The sequence below is a fragment of the Chelonus insularis genome, unplaced genomic scaffold, assembly GCF_013357705.1.
Source record: "Chelonus insularis isolate UGA/USDA-ARS -01 unplaced genomic scaffold, ASM1335770v1 contig_406_pilon, whole genome shotgun sequence".
Taxonomy (NCBI): domain Eukaryota; kingdom Metazoa; phylum Arthropoda; class Insecta; order Hymenoptera; family Braconidae; genus Chelonus; species Chelonus insularis.
The window spans coordinates 1237873-1259426 of NW_023276563.1; the positions used below are offsets into that span (position 1 = coordinate 1237873).

General features: G+C 30.4%; 2 protein-coding genes across 2 annotated transcripts in view; one reads left to right on the plus strand and one right to left on the minus strand.

Annotated features, from left to right (window-relative positions):
- Positions 1-21554, minus strand: part of qin — a 63820-nt gene that overhangs the window by 40789 nt on the left and 1477 nt on the right. The window lies entirely within an intron of this gene.
- On the plus strand, positions 3933-21535 carry LOC118069268 (uncharacterized). The gene is made up of 3 exons (XM_035087245.1): positions 3933-4203; positions 19041-20572; positions 20678-21535. Exons 1-3 carry the CDS (start codon positions 4170-4172, stop codon positions 21005-21007), a joined length of 1896 nt encoding a protein of 631 aa, XP_034943136.1. The 5' UTR covers positions 3933-4169; the 3' UTR covers positions 21008-21535.

Consider the following 21554-nt stretch of genomic DNA (forward strand, 5'->3'; position numbering starts at 1 on the left):
ATAATTTGTTTTATAGCTATGTAACGCGAAACTTATTGCATCGACGAGTACGTAGTCGAACAACGTAGGAATTTTTTCTATCGCCTTTCTGAAACTCACAAACTCTTTAGAAACTCATGAAATAAAAATTCTACAGCACATTCTTGGGTCAAGTATCAGATAAATATTTTTTTTAAGACATTGAGATAAATGAAAATTAAAAAATTAGTTAAAAAATATTGAATTAAGACAAACAACTGTATTAATTAATTATCGATTGATTAAAATACAAATCATCTATAATTAAATGACAAGAGTATTTTTTTCTATCGATCATTGAAGAATAAAAATATATCCATTTTTTAATGTAAACATATGTATAAACCAGTGACGTTTACGAGAACCTGGCCAATCAATCCGTCATTTGTAATCAATTAAAAGCCAATAAGCCAGACTCTGATTGAACAGTATAGACTGAATATGTGAAACAGTTGAGGACGCGGGGAGACCGAATTTATATATGGGGACAATAATAGAGGATTATTAGCTACACTAAAGTAGTTTAGTTCTCCATTATAATTCAAGTATATGAGTGTACGAATTATTAATCTAATATTGAAAAGTTTCAACTTCTTTTTTGCTTCAAAAAAAGTCATAAGAATGAATAAATAGACAGTTGTATTATATTCTATGAAAAGAAGCAATGTTCATAAAAAATTTTTATTCATCACAAAAAAAAAAATGTTCCTTAATATAATGTATAAAAAAATTTCACTCAAAACTACTACAATATTCTCTATAATTTTCATTTCAAATGATAATTCCAAAATAAAATCATCAAACTATATGGCTTTGAATTGCTTTTATCCATGTCAATAGAATAATGTAGAAAATATGGATGAGTAAATATTTCCAGGGTGAAAAAGAGAGCAAAAGGAGATAAAAACTTGAGGGTAACGCGTGGAAATTTGTCTCTCAGTAACTGAATCTACGAAAATGCGTTCACGTTCTATACTATTCCGCTTTACGAGGGCGCTTTCTTCATATCACGTCCGTTTCTCTCAACCTCACTCATACCTCTGCTCTTCAACACTACAAGGAATTTCTTCGTACCTTGAAGCCGTGAGTTGTTCTCCAAAATGCATCTATCTCACGTGCGAACCGTGAACAAACGGTCGTTTATTTTACTACGGATAAACGGCATAGTTTGAGAGACAAGTCTGGGGACGTAGCGGGAATAACTGTAAAGAGAGAATGTAGAGAAAGACGAAAGAGGAAGCTTTAAATACTGAATTCAAAATTTTTTTAAATTCTACTGATGATTTTTTTTTTATCGTAAGATATGTTTCTACTTATCATCCATGTAAATAACAAATCCCCTCCCATTTTTTTTTATTTCAATTTTTTTTAATTACAAGAAACTTCACTGTTCACTCAAAAGAAAAATTTCAGAATAAATTTTTTTAATGATTACGGTAATGTTTGATTTAAAAATTTTCATTTGAAGAGATTTTCTTTTTTTTTGCAATTACTTGAACAAGTATTTTTGTAAAATATTTTTTCCGTGTACTAATCGAGGTTAATTACCATCCGTATGATGAAATGCTTTTACACGTATTATGTCTAATCCCGTTAATTTTTCACTTTCAGGTTATTTATATCCGACATTTTATGAATATGTAGGTAATTCTAAATCACAAGGCAACACTAATAAGCAAAGACAAGAAACTGGCAAAAATTCTCTCTCTCAATTATCGATATGTAATCATCTTTTTTATCAAGATTTTTAAATTTTAATTTAAAAATAAGAACCCAGAATGACATTTAATTTTCTCATCCATGCCATGGAAATATCATCAATCGTCAATCTCGTTTTTATAAAATTGTAAAAGAAAATACCAGAATCAAATCTAGATCATGATGCAATTAAGAGGTTAATCCAGTCAACAAGATTCTGTACATAATTACGTCTTTTCACCCATTCCAGTATTATCGATTCGTCGTTTTACACTGGCATAACGGTTTCATTTTAGCCGACGGCATACTCAAAGAAGAAATGTAGAGAAATAAAATGCTAGAGATGAATCCCACTGGAATAAATTGTTTGGACTAGACTTTCTACCTAAACTGCAATCTTTCTGTGCTCACTTCACCTCTTTTTAATCTTGTATTTTATTATAACGATTAAATATATAACTCGCAATCATTTATAATTTATTGTTAATAAATCGAAATTCAACAAAATTAATAACAAAGATATTTGATCCTTTCACTTTTCCTGGATAGTGTGGTGTATACGGAAGTACACGTATGTTAGATAAAATCAAGAATTAATGAAGCATTATAATTTACGATGTTTAAGCACACGAACCAAATGAAAGTTTGGAAGACATAAAAATAGCAAGACATCAACCTACATCATTTTTCACGATCTTCTAATAACGTGTGATTTTATAAAATTAGCAACTTTATATTCTGGAGCAGCTGCAATATTATTGGAATAATGCAAGAACAAGGGAATATTAAATGTCAATTAACTGTTACATTTACAATTACAAATAAAATCAATACTAAAATTCTATCATGGTATAAGGGTAAACTGAACTTCCTCACTGAGCACTATAATTCTTCAATTAAATAGTCTCAGTAAAAACGTTCAAAGGAAACTCACTGCAGACTTAATTTATACTTTTAACTTGCTTCTTACTTTTTTTTTCTTCTTTTTTGATGACTTGCTCTATTGCATCTTTATACAAAATTGTTTTTCACCAAGGTATTAACGAGAAGTGACGTTTTTTATATTGCATATTAATTAAGATACTTTAATGAACAATAAATTAAATTAAATTTACAATTAATTTTCATAGGCAAATTTAATTAACGTTATTCTCACGTAATTATGTTGCATGGAAATGCGTAAACTTTTGAAATGTATGTTTTAACACTTAATTATATGTAAAAAGTTGTAATGTATAGGAAAAATAAAATTTTATTGTACAGTTATGACGGAAATCAATAGGTGTATTATGTACCTTGGAATTATGAATTGTTACATTTCCATAGCTTTCTTATATGGTAAACAACAACGACCAATAATCGTTTGATGTATGTGAAAAATTTTCACGGGAATTGAAAACAACTGGTGACCGCTATTTGCTTCGCTTTCTCATTTATAATAACATTGGGTTACAAAACAAAAACGCATAATATGTAACAAAGAGTCTCAGGAATTTAACAATGAAGAATTTGTAAATGAAAGAAGTATAAAACGTTGATTTTTAATTTAAAAAAAAAATTATTTTTAGAAAAGTATTAAAGAAAAAATGCAACTAATTTAACGTCAAGATTCAATAATGATCTATTTTTGGAAATCTAAAAAACTGGAAACAATCAGAAGCATGACGACAATGTAAAAAATGACAATTGTTACCACAACTATGACAGTAAAGTTTTTTTTTCCTCTGTAAATAATTATACTTAAATGAAACATTAAAGGTAATGTTATTCATAGTCTGGCGTAAAACTAAAAATGTTACATGACCGTGAGAAAAATTATTCTCGCATAAAAATTTTATTTTAATTGAAAGTGAAACGTTCGCTAAGAGGAAATTAAAAAAATGCTAACTAACGTGATTAGATTCTGTTGAAACACTGCATAAATAAATATCTCTTTTTAGTGAAGGACGCGTAACGATAATATCCCTCCTCTCTTCCAACCCCTTTGCTATAAAATCTTTCAAGTGTAGCACAAATAAATAATAGACGCAAAAGACGATGTGTTTTATATATTGTATGTATTGGATACACTAGACTAATGTATAAATATGACGAGTGAAAGAAGTGGGGCTTCTTGCAACTCAACGTCCTTTCCTTTCCTTTCCATTCCACCTTTCTCGGCCTCACTACCTCAAAACCTACTCCTCTGCTTCCTCATCAACTACAGAAGACTTTCTTGGTGAGTAAAGTGTGCAGGCAAACAGTGGCCGAGAAATACAAGGCCCACTGTTGCTCTTCAAGACGACCTAGGTCTTGTTTTAGTGATCAACTTTTCATGTAGTTTTGACGTTCTCCTCACATTCACCAAGTTGGTCTCAGTGTGTTCTAATAAAGTGCTCCATACCTCAATCAAACTAAATATCCATATTGAATATTTTTAGTCAATGTTTAACAATTAAATTGTGATAGTAAAAATGAAATTATTTTTGGTTTATTTTTTTTCTCTGGGTAAGTTTTCTTTTTTTTTCTTTTATTTTTGTTTCAAATAAAATTTCGACAAAACCGATTAAAAGAAGATAGTATTAAAATAATGAGAATGTTATTATACTCTATAATATATTGATGGTGATGATGATAATAACAATCATCATAATCATAATAATATATGATGATTATAAATTTAAATAGCTAGTGTATCGATCATAAGCTTTAAAACGGGAGGATAAAACAAGGTAGAAGGGGATAATATGCGAAAGGGATGACAATGGAAGGAGAAACGGATTACGCATGTTCTGGTAGTGTCCATGCTCGTACGATTTAATCCGCGTCGACAATAATCCGGGTAGGTTATAATCATTTCCAATGGGACAACCGATGATGGCCCTGTCGTTCCGTAAAATTATTTCCGATACACAATACATCTGTGACATTGTTCATTTTTCTTATCAAATATTTCATAGATTTCAAATCAAAACACTGTAAAACCTCTTGAATAAATGTTAGAAGATAAAAAGTTAATGAAGTAATTAAATAATATAGAGAGTACTAAAAATATCTTTTGTTACGAATTGATTATAAGAGTCATTAAAATTGTACAAACAAATTTGAAAATAGACTAGTTGACTTCTGCTTTTCTATTCCCATCAACAACTTGACACTGCTCCCCCAGCTGACCTGCACGTTATTCTGCAGAATGAATACCACGAGGGAAATCAAGCATAGTCTTATAGTTTTTATTTGCATAAAATGATGGCTTTGGGACAATATTCTACACGACCTCTCTATGATTTCTTTCCTCTTCTAACTGGACAAATATATTTATATCACGAATTAAATAAACAATTAAACCAATGAGCTTTATTTGGTTTAAGATTAATTTTTAATTGCTCTAGTTTTATTGTAGCTATCAAATTATGATGAAAAAAAAATGTTTTTATTCTTCACATTAAATCTTTTGTACACAGACTCTAGGGAAAAATGTCGCCTGTAATGACATAAAACCTTGCTGTTCAGTGTTTTATATGAGAATATGCTGACGCTGATTTTTCACAAAAAGCTCTTTCCTCAGTTATATACTTGTAACGATACAGACATTATATCATCCTTGTTAAATAGTTGCTAGACTCTTACATAGCGTCATCGATATATATATATAATGATATAATAAACAAAATAAAAAATTGCTAACGATTTATAGTAAGTTGAGAAGTACACGGAACAAAAAATTTTCTAATATTTATTTATAATAAATGTCTTTTATTGATCTATTAATGATCAATCTTGACTATCATAATCACCCAATTCTTTATTATAAATTAAGTAAAACATTAATTAATGAACCTATTTAATATAGGTGAAAAATAAATGAATTCAGATTTTAAATAAAAAATGTACGAGTGAAAATAATTTTTGTTCAATTGAAAAAAAGATTGTAATATTTGAAATGTTAGAAAATATTTTTTGTGGGTATTTTGGTTTGTTTATCCTATTTACTCATTTTCCGTGGTAAATAAAACCAGCTATGATTTTTTTTTATCTAAAAAGTGTCAAATGTAAAAAAGCGAATATTGGCTAGTTTAATACAACACAAAACAAAAGAAAAAATATTCTGGATTGACATGTGTATACAAATGATAGACATATGTGTAACAAAGGGATATAGACAAGCGGAAAAAGGGGTTGTAAGAAGTGAAGATAAAAAAAAAGAGAGACAAGTGAATATGAACCAATGATTTACTGGATTCTAACCACGTTTCCAGAGCGATCTCTATTCTTTCTCACCTCTGTTGCTACGATCATTCTCTTTCTTTATACTGAAAAACACACTTCGTTTCGCTTTACTTATTTTATTTTGCAACTACTCTGGCAATGCTTAATGCATACGGCAACATTCGACGGTGACTATGGGGCTAGATGAAATGTAGCAAAAGAGGAGGATGACTAGAGGGATGCATCAACCGTTTGCGTACATACCTGATCACCATAAAAATTTATGTACCGCCGACGCATCACCCGGGGTAAATTGTATTACTGCGATCGGGAGGAGGGATTCTCGTTTGTGTGGGGAATGTTATTATTCGTTTTGAGTGGCGCTATGAGAAATCCTTTTGATGCTGCGGTTCGTAATATATTTGTTTATCTCTGAAAGACTGCTTTTTTGTGTGATGGTAAAAATAAAAGCTAAAAATTTTATGATAAAAATATTATTTGTTGTATCGTATAACTCAAGTAAATAATTTTATTTCGCATAAATTAATCACACGAAAGTACTAACGTATACAAAAAATACCAACATATATACTTGTAGATCATCAAATCTAGATAACACTAAATAGGAAGTATATTGTATAAATAATTTCCTAGGAAAAGAAAAAGAATTTAATCCAACAAAATATCACGTATATAATTAGTCTATTACAATCTAAGTAGAATTAAACATGCGATTGTTGCGCTCTTGGCTTTCTCGTATCTTATATAGCAAACTTCGTACATACATCATGTGTCTTATTACCAAGTTCATCCAATCGAAATTTCTATAGTTATCCCAAGTATGACACACATATATAAACATTCTTATATGTCTCCAAGTCATCTTGCACGTGCTCCGGTAACACGCATTCAACTGGGACATGAAAAATGAGAAATTTACCGCACAGTAGTATTATAATAATGATCAAGACTACTATACACTTGAAATACCGTTGAGGGTGAAAGAGTGAGATGACAGAAAATCAAAGCACGTGCGATCTCGGGTTGTCATTCCGGCGTTTCGTGGTCGCCCGAAGTGAGTTATCTCGATAAGAGTGAGATGGAATTATTGAGATAGAGAAACTGAAGGTAATAACATCTCACAGGAGTGGACGTATGGTTGGATATAATAACATATTCTCTCTTGATCAACTCCCTAATGCAACCACAATATACAGTCATTCAGAAAAAAACCTATTCGTCTATCAATAACAAGATCCCACAAGCTGGAGATTATTTGCGCAATTAATTTGCATCTTGTTCACGAGTTGACGTGTCAAGATAAAAAAATAATAAATGTTTAGATTCAAAGTAAGTGAAATATTATAAAAGTAAAAATAGTACAATCTGTAAAGGAGAGTTTACGGATTTAATATAATCGTCAGTACATTCGGTAAATTCGCACGTGCGATGCACCAACTGGATTATGTATACCACGGATTGCTAATTAGGTACGAACGGATGAGCGACCGATTAGCCAGAGGGTATGAACGAAATAGGAGAAGCAAGATAGAAAGTGATGTGAAAGGGGTACTGGTTGTATAGAAGGGATTGAATGATCGCTTTTACGTACAAGTTTGTATATCGTGCTAGAATTCGATCCATCAATTGTATGCGTAACAATGCTTTTGGAATCCCAACAGTTCACGGAGAGATCGGGCTAACAAGTATTTAGTTGAAAACGACCAAATGCCATCCAAACGTTTGTGAGTTGTGAGAATGGAATTGTTACCATTGCGAAATAATGAAACTTGTCTAAATTAAAACATAAACTGTTACCAGCTCTCTTGCTAATCATTGTAATCATTTTCATATAGAAAGAGATACTTACTTATTATGCTATCATAATAACATGCTCCAAAATAACTTCTATTTACTCACCTGAAACAAAAAATTCATCCTATGTAAAAAATATATTATTTTTGTTACCACATATAACCTTAATTATTATTACATCCAGTTATTCAAGAGATTACGTGATTTAAATGTACGTTAAATAATTATTTAAAAGTAATTGAAGATAAAAAATAATCAATTAAGTAAAGTGTTTTTATTTTTTGTTAATTGAAACTTTAACCTTCGAGGTGTTTTTTCATTTTAATGAATATCTAATTTTCTTTTACTAATATCAAAAAATTACTTAATTCATTTTATTTACATCTTAAAATTTTCTGTTATCAGAATAAATTTCTTCACTAATTCTTGAGTTCATCGTCACAAGTAAATGTTTATAGTTTGAAGTAAATACTGATTAAACAACTTTCGGTACTACTAAATTTATTTTCATTTTTTTTATTTGATCTCTTCTTCCACTCCTACATCAATCTCTGATCTCTTTTCTTTTCTAACCTTCACTCTAACTTACTTGATGTCTCTGTCTATTTCTCTGTAGTCATTTAAAACTTAATAAAAATATTTTATATCGACTTTTAATATCATCTATTTGTATACTTCTTTATATATTATTTACATAGATTTTTTTTTCAAAAAATTCCTGATAATATTGAATAAAAAGTTGTATTAAACTATCCGTGTATACTGATTATATTCATATTTATTAAATTTTTCATTTTATTTTGTTTGCTGTGCGAAGTCAAAGGTCATAAATAGAATGACTCCCGGGCACTATGTATAAATACAGTGCGAATATTAACAGAAAATATTAAAAAAGACGTTATCAGATATTCTGACAGAGGTTTCCAGCTTATAGTCTCAGTAATGATTAACTCACATGCTAAAGTTATATTTATCATTTTTCTAAGGAATAATAATTCTAGTTTAATATTATTCAAAATTATTAATTAATAAAAATTCCAATCAATAATATTTCTTTGTTATTATATTGATCTCAAAATCATTCTAAACATTTTTCCAATTTTAATATAAATAATTTCATGAGTTATTTAATAAAATAATAAAACATAAAACGAAAAAACTTTCAAGTAAATCATAACAAGCTCAAGCTTTATTTATTTACTTATTTGTTTATTTGTTTATTTATTTATCTTCTTTTTTATCTTACTCGGAAAAATTATTCTCTCGTTCTCCGAACGGGCATTTATCTGCTTTGATCCCAAGCAAAGGCCGCAAGGAGCTTCTTCTTTGAAAGAAGGTAAATGGAGTTTAAAAAAAAAGTATAGCTTTCTCTCTTTTTGTAAAGAGAAAGAGTTGTTTTCAAGTAGCGGATTGATAGGAGTAAATAAAACGTTGCAAAATTACGATATTTTATACACACAACAAAAAAACGCTCTATATTGGAGAAAAAGAAAGATAATAAAAAAGTTAACGAGGCTGCGAAGGAGACAGTGAAAAGGGTTTTTATGTGGTTCATAGAGGTAACGTTCATAAAGGGACATAATATTTGAGATAAAGGATATCATATGTTATAAAGCGAGTAATTTTGGGGACAAGCGAGAAACGACGAGTGAGTTATGGTATGTGAATCTGCTTCGCATGAGCCAACATGATCGAGGACGAGATATTATGTGGGTAGATGGTACAGGGGATTGTCACCAAAATTCACCAAAGTTGTACCGACACTTTCGTTGATCAAATTGAGTTAGAAATTTCATCCTTGTAAAAATTGACACGTGAAGAGAAATTTGAGTACAAAATTTGACTGCTTAGATATTCATTAAAAGAATTGAAGTGAATTGGACTCAATTGTATTTTTATATAATGCGAAATGAGTTCATTGGTTGTAGGATTATTTTTTTTGCAACTGATTGAAAAAAAATTGATTGATTTTATGGTGTGATAATTAGAATGAAAAAAAAAATAGAAAATAAATTTACTCGTAATCCGATGAATCTTAACTTGAGTCTTTTCATAAAATTAAATTCTCATCTATTTTATGTTGCAATACCTTAAACTGCCATCTTTTAATACCTAAAGTAATATAATCCTATTTTTTCTTAAGTGTCCAAGATATTTAAATCGCCTTAATGAATATTATAAATATAAATCAACGATAAAAATACTAATCTTAATTTAAAAAATATGAGGATCAGAAGGTGATTAGGTAATTTTTGATATATTCTTTATAAACTAGGAAACAAATTAATTTAGAAAATGATATTAAACAATAAGGTGTTTTAATGAATAATTTCAATTTGACAGCTAAGAAACATGTGTGTAAAACAAGTTAACTTTTTGGTCATCAGGCTGAAGTAAATAAAAAAAAAAATAAAATAGATGAATTAAATATATATTATATTGTCGTATAGATGTCTAATGAAAAAAGAATATTTCTCCTTCACCTGTAATTCAAACTCAACATGAGAGTGAGATAATAAATGGAAACCAAATGTTGAGTTTAGCTTAATGTCCCGTAGACAGGCCGGTAAATGAGGTTGGACTAACGTTGATAGGCCGGACGTACGATTGACGGGTAGATGCGGATAGGTGCGGAAAAGGGAGTAAGTTGAGAGATGAGACGCGAGAGGAGAATGGAGCTTCATGTAGAATGATGAAGCAAAACAGACAGAGCTTCGGTGGATTGAATGAAAAGAGAGACAAGGAGGTTGTGTGGCACGAAATGAAGGAGGGAGGAGTGAGGATGTGATACTGAGGGACAAACTGGATGGCAGTTTACAGAGAGGTAGAGGGGACTGTAAAGTGGTAACCACAGTATTTGGTACGAGGGCCATCGGGAACAGATTGCAACTCTCTACCACCGTAACCATCCCCTGTACTATTCACTCTCGGGAGTTGCAGCTACACCAAACCCTCTCGTTGTCGTCGCGGGTTTCTCCTCTTCTCTTCACCCTCCATTTCCCAGCCTACTCTTTGCCTCCACGTGCTGCCGTATTCTCCCAGCCACACGTCTGACACTACCGTCTGTTGCACACCCCCAACCACTAAACAACTCAGCTTACGTTTTACCTACAAAATACCTGACAACCTCATTGCCGCTCCCATTAACAGGTGTTAGAGCACGCAATTAACTCACAATCCCTCACAATCAAGATTTCCTCCTTCCTCTATTTGTTGTTTAGCCCTCACAAATCCATACTCTACTCCTCTCTGCATCGATGCACTTTTTCTTCAATCCAAATTTATATTGATTAACCGTTATCATATATAATATTTATACATCAATCTTTTTTAAATTATTGTACAGCCACTAAATTTTTAATAGAAGTTTCAAAGAGATTATATTTTATTTTATATTAATATTTAATAAATTGTGAAAGGATTGATAAAAAATTTAACAATACTCTTTTTTACTTATTCATACTCATAGGTAAAAGCTCCCCGTGGTATAGTAGAAGATTATATCATATCACTCTTTTTTGTGGTGTATTACAATTATTTTGTATTACGACTCCTCTTCTTTTGATTCGAATCACTTACATCGCGGCTTTTTTATTCCAGATATAAAATCAATTTAATAAAAATAAACTAAAAATTGCAATGTTAAATGTAAAGCTTTAATAATTAAAAAAGTCGTGTAATTCTAGCGAAAATAAGGTAAAAAATTTAATTACTAGATTTCTACATCAAATAGTTCAAGAAAACTACTCTAAAAAAATTTTTAAACCCCTCTATTAAATAGAGTCCCATTCTGTACAATTACTTAAGCATTTTTTTTTCTTACAAGCATCCAAAAAAAAAACTCCTTTTTACAAAATTTAATTTCCTCATTTAGCACAGCGGGAGAATGCAATTGAAAAACCATATAGTGTTATCAAACATGATTTTCTCTTATGCTTGTTGACAATTCAGGTGATTCTTTTTATTTTTTCAACAATACTCTCGTGTCTTCGGTATAGTTCAGTCGCGATATCCTGGAAACTTGATGTATATAAGAGAAAAAGACGAACTCCAAGAGTAATGGTAGGAAAAGGAGATGGGGAAATGATGGAATGAGAGTTGGGCTCGTAACTGCAGCTGGGAAAATCGACTGACAGGAGTGGGACTCGTGTTACGACTCCCGGTGCCTCGATATAAACGGGGACTCGAACCGTATTTGCGAGCTTGCAATTAAAGTTTACGATCGCGCGTCCCGGGCACAGCTTTGCCGTCTAGCTCGTCTGCGGCCTTCCCCTGCACGCTTTATGCTTTCTACCACCCCGTTTACCCTTATGGCTTATATCCAGGCAACTAGACGAGCTCTTACCCGGATCTCAATAAAAATTTTTTTTTCATTCACGGGATTTACATTTTTTGCAGACATAAAATATTTTATATTTTACCTAAATTCTTGCCCCCTCCCACCTTCCACCCTATTTCACAGCTTTGAATATTCTTTTTGAATTTTCAGTGATAAAACACCTTATAAATTATTCGGAAAAATTTCAGGTAGTACGCAAGCAAATTGGAAAAATAATTTTACTGAAGTTTTTTTTTTTTAATTGTTTTAATGACCTCAAAACACATCACTGACCATCACTATCTTGGGATTATCAAATTTATAGCGTCATGAAAATTTTAAAAACACAGTCATGGTCATTTTCAAGAAACCTCATTTACATAATCACGAGTTTCTCTTTTTTATATTTATTTGAAAAATAATTTCTTAGTATTATTCCAAATAAAAAGACATCAGAATTAAGACATTTGTGATCGTAGAATGAATTTATTCTTGAGGACAAAACTATTCTTAGTTCAGAATACCACAAAATCGGTTAAAAGAAAAAAAATGCATATTTTAATAAATTTATTATCTCAGTAAAGCATTAATAATTTCGAATTTTTTAATCTATACTTTATTTTATTTCTTTTTTGAGAAGCTGAGACGAACTATTTGTAGGATATTCATCTTGTGAATCTCGAAAGAAATAAGAAAAAAAATAAAAAAGATATAAACCGAGCGCAAAGAACGAAAAGCATTTCAATGCAGATTAGAGAGGATGAGAAAGTACAGAGAATAATGACAGTCTAGTGAAAAAGTAATCAACTTTGTCGACTCGTTCACGCGAAAGATCCTGTAGGAAAAATTGTAAGATGCTAGAGAACTTTGAACAAGATTGAAGTGAAGACAGATAGAAAAACGAGAACAAGTGAAGAAGAGCAACAATAAGATAAACCAGTAAAAAGGTGTATTATGGTAATGAAAGGTGAGGAAGACAGTACCCAAGAGTGGAATGGAATAAAAAGATATAGAATTCCGTGGGAGTATGCGTCTGATGTGCTTGGCTACCCGGACAGAGGGCAAAAGGAAAAGTAAAACAGATACAGGACACCTAGGATACGGCACGTGCGCGAACACCAGATAGTGAAGATATTCAGAACGACACTTACGAAAATGTATACAACCTGTTACACTTTGTTTAAGGCTCTAGTACGTTCTGGTTCGTATACTTTACACGGTGGGAAATTCTAACACGAGTGCTCTTTGCTTCTACGTAGGATAATCTGTTTGTTTGTTATTTGAGAATAATTATCTTACATTTTTTTATCAAGGGATTTGTGAGAAAAATACACTTTGAAAACATTTAATTTCACACAAAAATTACTGCAACTTTACAAATTGTTATTTTTTAATTTATCAATTATTTAAAGAACATTATTTTTTAATGATGTAAATTAATTTTTAAATGTGATGAAGTTCTTTCAATAATAATTTATTCATATATAATTATTCAAAAATAATTAAAACATTAATTAAGATATAATAGTCTTACTAGTAAATAAATGTTTTCTTAATAAATGAATTTAAAAATAACAAATTAATTAATTCATTTGATTTGATATTAACTGAAATTAATAGTGTGGCTAATTGATGAGTTCAACTTGAAGAATATTTTATTCCAACAAGTGAAGTAAGGGTAAGACGTTACATTTATTAACGATGTAACATAAAGGGCTAAAAATAACGAAGAAACCTACATTCTATAAATAATAGCTCACAATTAATAATTGAAGGACGGGTGTAAAAAAAATATATATTCAATATCAATCAATAGAACGAACTTCTAGATGAAATATATCTCTTATTATTTGCAAATCTCAAGCTTGACAAGGTGGAAAAATATCAAAAACTTTGCTGCAGGAGTATAAAAACTCAGAAGTATCGTTATCGATAACACACAATATATGTATACACTAAGAACTTTCTACAAAAGTATCCAAATTAGTGAAACTCTGTCGAGTGAGCAACAGAGGTGCTTTGTGTGAGTCACAACACATTAAATGAGTGCGAAAAAAGAAGAAAAAAAAAATAGATAAGAGTTATAGCAAGTTAAAAAAAAACTATACAATAACAGTAATAATGATAATAATAATTATACATAGCAAAGTAACAGAGAACATCTGACGATGCGGATAATTGAGAAATTTTCTAAAGTGAAAATTTCTTAGACTTTCAACGCGGAGTTGACGATTCCCTTTTGCAGTTGACTCCGATTCTGATTAAATATAAATTTTCTCTGGTTTCAAATGCATTTCTCACTCCAATTATTTAGTTGTTTTCTCGTTGAAATACTTGAGTTTAATACAATAGATAAGACAAATAATAAAAGACTATAGTAATGAGTGCTACGAGTAAAACACCGTTAATTAGCAACATACGAGTATTGTTAATTAACACCAGTAAACAATTGGCAGTTTGATAGTTTATTTTAATGGATAAAATTTACGTTAGCAATGGTAATATTACTCGCGAAAACTGAATTGAGTGGTCCCAGATTTAGTTGAATTTGGGACTCGAATTCACGCTATATTCACTCGTTACCACTCGTCTTCATTTCCGTCTACTGTTGGCTCACGATTTTACCCGGACACACCCCTTTACTCTCACTTCAATAAACTTGTATGCATGTCGAAACCCCTGGCTCGTTTCGAGTTTGTATCCTGATCTACCTTGTTACTAGTTCCGATGCGAGTGAGTACGACAGTTCTCATGGATGTTAAAATTATATTATACCATTTCCTTACTTCCACTCATTCTCTATGATACACTTATTAATTATGACGATTTACAAATTCATTAATTAATCCTCATTTATTTTATCTCAAAGTATCTGGTTGTCTTACAGATAAAACTTCTTAAAAGAATTAATGCAAGATTTGAAAGATAAGCTAAACCTAGACATTCATGTTCTATGAATCGAAAACTAATTATTAACTTCTCTTTATTATACGTTTAAGATAATTAATTTTTCAATAATCGTTCAATTAGATATTTTGATTTAAAAAATTGAATACAATGTTTCTGTTTGTAACTAAATTACTTAAAATTAATTATAGACTTTCCAGTAAGGGAATTAATTTTCATATTCATGAATAATTTATTATTAATTATTTAAAATATTTCTTATTATTTAACTTGATGTTAATTTTTTGCAAATAACTATCTCCATGCACCAGAAGAATAGATTCAAAATTATTTCCTACTTTTTTACTTCCTACCATAAAAACAAAACCCAGAAAAATATCTTCTATCTCTGCCAAGTAAACTCTTTAACGCCCTCCAGAAATAGACGAAAAAATCTGAAATTCAGTAGCATCTACATTAGTTGTGCGAATGTGCAAGTATCCTTGATGATCAAATTGCATTTCCAATTCATCCGGAAGTAAATGTTGTTTTTTATGCTCCCTACAAAAAAGTTTTCCCTACAGATTCTAAACAACAAAACAAAATTAGCACTACACCTATAAAAGCTTTTTATTGGTGAAACCCTGAGCAGACATTTTATTCTTAATTGCTTCACTAAATTATATACATATATAATAATTAATCAATAATATTTATGTTCATAATCATAATAATGATGATAGTTAATAAGTTTCTGAACTACAGTTTAATTATAAAGTATATCTGTATAGCTTCTCAACATAAATTAATCTTCAACCATATCTTGATAATATCAAGTACAGAATTCAATAATTCGCTTGATATCAGAACAAGAACTTGGAGAATAATACTCAAGGGTCTGAGAAGTCAAGAGAAACGTTAAGTTATCGTCATCTCTTGGGTACATTGAAACGTTGCGAATTAATTCACTTAAAGCTTCTACTAGTAAATCCTTGGCTTGTACTTGTTAGTATGAAAAAGAACGAAAAGTTACAGACATGATAAAATAAGAAAACCGACAATTCAAAGACAAGAAAGTGTTTGTGAAATCACCAACATTCTGAGGTGTCTACATTACTAAGGACTAAATGGACTTGTGCCATTTGTCCTCACGCTTCACTTGTTGCCTGCAAGCGTCGTTTCTAGGTCTGAAGGTACCAGGAGTAGTTCCAACAAGAACAGTTGCTCTTACTTTCTTGTAAGAAAAGGAAAAAGATGCCATTGAGATTCGAGATTAAAAACGAAGAAATAAAATCTTTAGACAGAAAAGAATAAGTAAGAAATTCTCAAGTGTAAAACTCAGATCTGATTATTTTAAATCTCAGCATTTATACGAGAATGTGTGTAAGATGCTTCCCCTTTATCGAAAAATAATGCTTACAAAGTACTCTATACAATCATGCTGGGTAAATTATGTCTTTAACCTAGACTTTCGCTAGCAAAGCGAAGCAATTTAATGAATTCCGACACGGATAAAATGAATGATGTAAAAATTATACTTGATGTATTCATTATATAATCATCGAAATATATATTCATTTTTATACTAAAAGAACCGGGTCTTTTTCAGATACATATCAAATGTTTAATAGACTCATCAATCATCGAAAATTTTGATACAATAACTGATTTATTGTAAATATTATATAACTCTATATTTCGCTGGATAAATCATTTTAATTAACTCAATTTTATTGAAAATTGAAGTTAGTCTATAAAATTTTAATTAGTAAATATTTTAAATTAAATACGAAATGATTATGAAAATAATTTTATAATTACATGTAAAATTACAGAAAATTTTATCTCAGTTCTAACTTAATTAAAGAGATGCGGTGCATAAAACTGTGACCTATTAATGTTATTACATACTCATTACGTTACTTTAAAAAGAAACTATTTTTACAAAGTATAAAAAATATGTATGGTATCTGAATACATTATTATCTATTTCACTCAAAACTGAGAAGTGTGAATATTAAATTTTTAATTATTTTTTTCCATTGTATAATTATAACGTATGAGTTTCTAAATTGAATTTTTTAAAAAATTTTAATTATTTTCTCTTTCCAGTTTTTATTTAGCATTTAGTTAATTATCAAGTAGGATTCATTAAGACAATTATAGCTTGTTAATTGACGTAACACAGTTACATTGTAGAATTATAAAATCTATCAAATGATCCCAGCGAGTTTAATCGTAATCAATCAGTTTGGGAAAATTTTTTAAACAATATCGGAAAAGTTAATCAAACAAACTGATCACGTACCGAGCACATAGGGTATTACACAACAACGACCTGTCACTTATTCCTAAAATTTCAAATTCTACAAACGTACTTTTCCCACAACAAGTGGGCGAAAGCAAAGAAAGTCAAGCTTTACAATGGTTTGAATCACGGAAAAAAATTATTTTTAATTAAAAAAAAAAAACTAGTAATAAATAATTGCGAACTGAAAGTAAAGTTACTTTACTAAATTTGTATTCTTTTGTAGATATTTTAAATTTTATAATTCAATTATTCAAATTAGTTGGGCTGCAGAGATTTTAAATTCTAGATTGGCAGTGAGTGCACAAAGTATGAATAAACAAATGAAATTCTAGTGTAAATGTAAATTATAGAAAAAATAGATAAATAATCAAGATAATTTGTATCTTTGTTCATTCGAATTCGCAATTGAATAATATAAAAAATTACCAGCTATCGAGTAATTTATATTGGGTCAACAAAACAAAGGTCCTAGACTTCGAGTATCCGACGTTTTTCATTATACACATTCGTTTATAACATTTAAAACATTCAATTGAAAGACAAGTAACCAAGTGCTGCCATGAGTTGTTGTCACTCGTTTTCAAACAAACCAATTTTATCTTCCTCCTAGTAATATTACCATCATGGAAAAAACGCTTTGCTGTCGCAACAAATCAGAGGTCTGTTTCTGCAGCAGCCTTGATTTCTATTGAATCTGTAGTAAAATTCATAGATGAAATAAGTTGAGAATGAAGATAAAATATACATCCCCTTTAAAATAACTTCATTATTTAAAAATCATTTAATGGACTACTGTAGAAATAGACCTCCAATCAGCTGTGGTAACAGAGTATTTTTCCCATATATACTCCAATAATCTCGACTATTAATATTCCATTTGATTCTCAATTACATCAAAAATAGATTCAACCTACAAACATAAAAATTCGTTAGAACTGCAACAATTAATATGATTAAATATAAATGTATGAAAATTCATTAACAGCTTTTGAGGTATTTTGGAATAAACATCAGTTACATCTCCACTTTGCATACGTTTGCTTCATATAGACATAGTTACGGATAAAATTTTTATACTTGATGAACGTATAACGGCCCTTACCGTCTGTCTGCGTGCGTGTGTGTATGTAGGTACAGCCTTTACGGATTTTTCAATCACACTTCAACACTGATAGGATTAATAGAGTGGACGTTGAGTTCCTATACTCGTTTCATACAAAATCGAATTTCATTTTCCAGATCGAGCTTTCTCTTCATCTCTCATTCTCTATCTTCACATATACATGTAAATGAATTCCTATATGCGTACGCATAAAATACAATCCAACTATTGCATATATCACTGTGTACGTAGATCGTTTACTGTGGTACACATACACAGCTAGTAGATATCCTTTTGATGTTGAAAAGAGTAAGCTGGTAGACATTAGTACACAGACAAGCACAAAGGGTAAAGGCGAGAGCTTTTTTGTTACAATGAGTTATATAATAAGTTTATAAAAATTTTCATGATATAACTATAGAAGGTGAATGTATGTACCCTCGGTGGTGACAATATCACAAAAACAAAAATTATTGAAGGCATAAGAACAGAAAAAAATCTCTATTATGAGCGTATGAAAATGTTTTATGAATTTTTAAAAAAATTTAAAGCTTTATATTCTCATCTCATATTATTTTTCTGATATTTAATTTATCCATTGAAATTCTATTCAATTCAAATAATATTACAATTATTTTTAATATTTTTATAATAAAAATGTTAAATATTATTAATAAGGTAATTAACTAGTAATTTTTTTACAGTTGTCTTATCCAGAACAATGGAGTTAGCCAACCTAACAGACTCAAGTATTGAGAATGATGATGATGATCTACTATCAGAAATAAATTTCGAACAATTTAAAAATTCTATACGAAGATACCGAAGATTAATTCCCTACATGAGTTTCTATATCTCCAATTATAACGTCGACAATCAAAGGCTACATCAGTTACATCAACAAAGTAATGAGAATTTCTTACCACCACCACCAGTAGTCTTATCACCGATAAACGCACAACCACCATTAAAGCCTAAACAAATAGTCATTATACCACAGCCAAAAGATTCGTGGAAGAAGCCATTGAATCAACAGAGAACTACAACACTCGTTGAGCCAGAGAAGTTTATTCCTTCAGTACAATATGATCCTAAAGATATTGGAGGAGATAACGACTACTTTATGCCAGTCAGATACAACAAGGTGAGTTATGATGAGTACCATAGAAACTATGAGAGAAGACCACCACCATCATATCCTGAGATAACAACCCCGAGTAGTCAAGTGAATAGATACTATGCAAAGGAGCGACCTGTGAGACCTAAAATTCTTGCTCATAATCTTCCTTTATATGACCGACAATATCCTAAACAAGTAACTCGTCTTCCAGACCATGTCTTTGAATATAATTTGAAACAGAAACCCACGCCAGTTGATGATTTGTATTATCCAGTTGATGATTTTGAGTCATTAAAGTTTATCAAAGTGAACCGACCATTGGAAAATTATCATCAACCAATTCATGTCACTACAAAACCTGCTGTGTATGCACCTAGATATTCAGAATTGCATGATAAAATTTTGAAAAGTCTTCAACTAACAAACCAATTACCAGAAATGCTTAATAAAGATAACATCGATTCAAGCATCAAAACTTTGGTTGAAATTTTAAGCCTACTTAACAGTGCTAAGAAACAGGAAGCATCAAGATTACCAGAAACTCCAGTGGTTGAACAAAATATACCAGCTTATAAAGAATTCAAAGTGCAACATTCACAGCCTAAAGTCGTGACAGAAACGAGGTTCCAAGCGACTCCAGCTCCTATAATTCCAGACGAAATAATACGATTCAAAGCTCCTTCTTATTCAAATAATGTCGCAAAACCCGAATCAATTAAGTACTCAGATTACAATGATGACAGTGGTTTGAAGAATCAAAATGTCATACAGTTGTATTCAGGTCTAGTTCAAGACATGAATAAAGGAGGAAATTTCGCGACTTATACTCTTATTAAGCCTCAAATAACTGAAGATTCTCATCAAAGTTCGTATGAGATAACTGAAGACGCTGGCGAAAAGGATAAGGAGCTTCCACCTATCGTAACAGAAGCACCACCAAGTCATTACCAGTTGACTGAGGGATTCAATACGCCTACAATGTCTATTAAATCAGGCGCTATTCGAGGAAAGCCTAACCTTGATTATCCAACGTACGCTTCAATACCTCACACAGACTTCAATTGTAAAGATCAACGCTACAAAGGATTCTTTGGTGATCCTTCAACGCGTTGCCAGGTAATTTATTTCTTGATAAAAATACCTTTGCTATTAATTAAACAAATTAAAAAATTATAAAATAATAAATTAAATGTTAAATTTTAATTAATTAATTTGTTTTAGGTATGGCATTACTGTGACTTAAATGGAGGTAAATCATCATTCCTCTGTCCTAATGGAACAATATTCAGTCAAGTTGCACTGACATGCGACTGGTGGTTTAATGTGAAATGTGAATCAACAACACAACTCTATGTATTAAATGAAAGGCTATATAAATTTATACTTCCAATAATGCCTAAATTTCCTGAAGATTTTATTGGCCCGGAAGTTGACCGGTACCTCGAGCTCAAATTTAAAGAAATGGAAGCTAAATTAAAGGCAAAAAAGCTAAAAAAAATCATGGAGAAAAAGACAAAAGAAAAGCCACAACAAGTTAATCAAGAAGAATAATGTAATACGAGTGGATCTCGCATAATTTAGTTGCCATTTTATAAAAATATATTTATATTTCTAGCTTGCGCATTTTTTTTAATTATTTTAATTTATACTTGATTCAATTGTAAAATACTAGAAAGCGAACGGGTATACTTATTATACATTATGTTAATACATAAGTATTTTCTTCTTTTTTCTAGTCATCGAATTAAAATTATTTTATTTATTGAATTGCTTGATCCACTCTAATCAACAGCGCTATCTCGTACCTATTATTTTATTTTTATTTAAGTTTAGTATGCATCAATTTGCAAAAAGATAAAAAAAATGCTGCCTATTAATTTTATTATAATCTTTTATATGGTGATGGACTTTTAGAAATATTTATTGTTAATTGAAAATCAATTGACTGTCAAATAATTAATTTACTGGATGCTTCTCCAGTGCAGAACAGTGTGATTTTTTTACTATTTAATTCCTACTGTGTACCTAATTTGTGTTAGTTATCTTGGAGATATTTTAAATAAACTTCCATGTTTTGTATATCTATTGTAAAATTTCT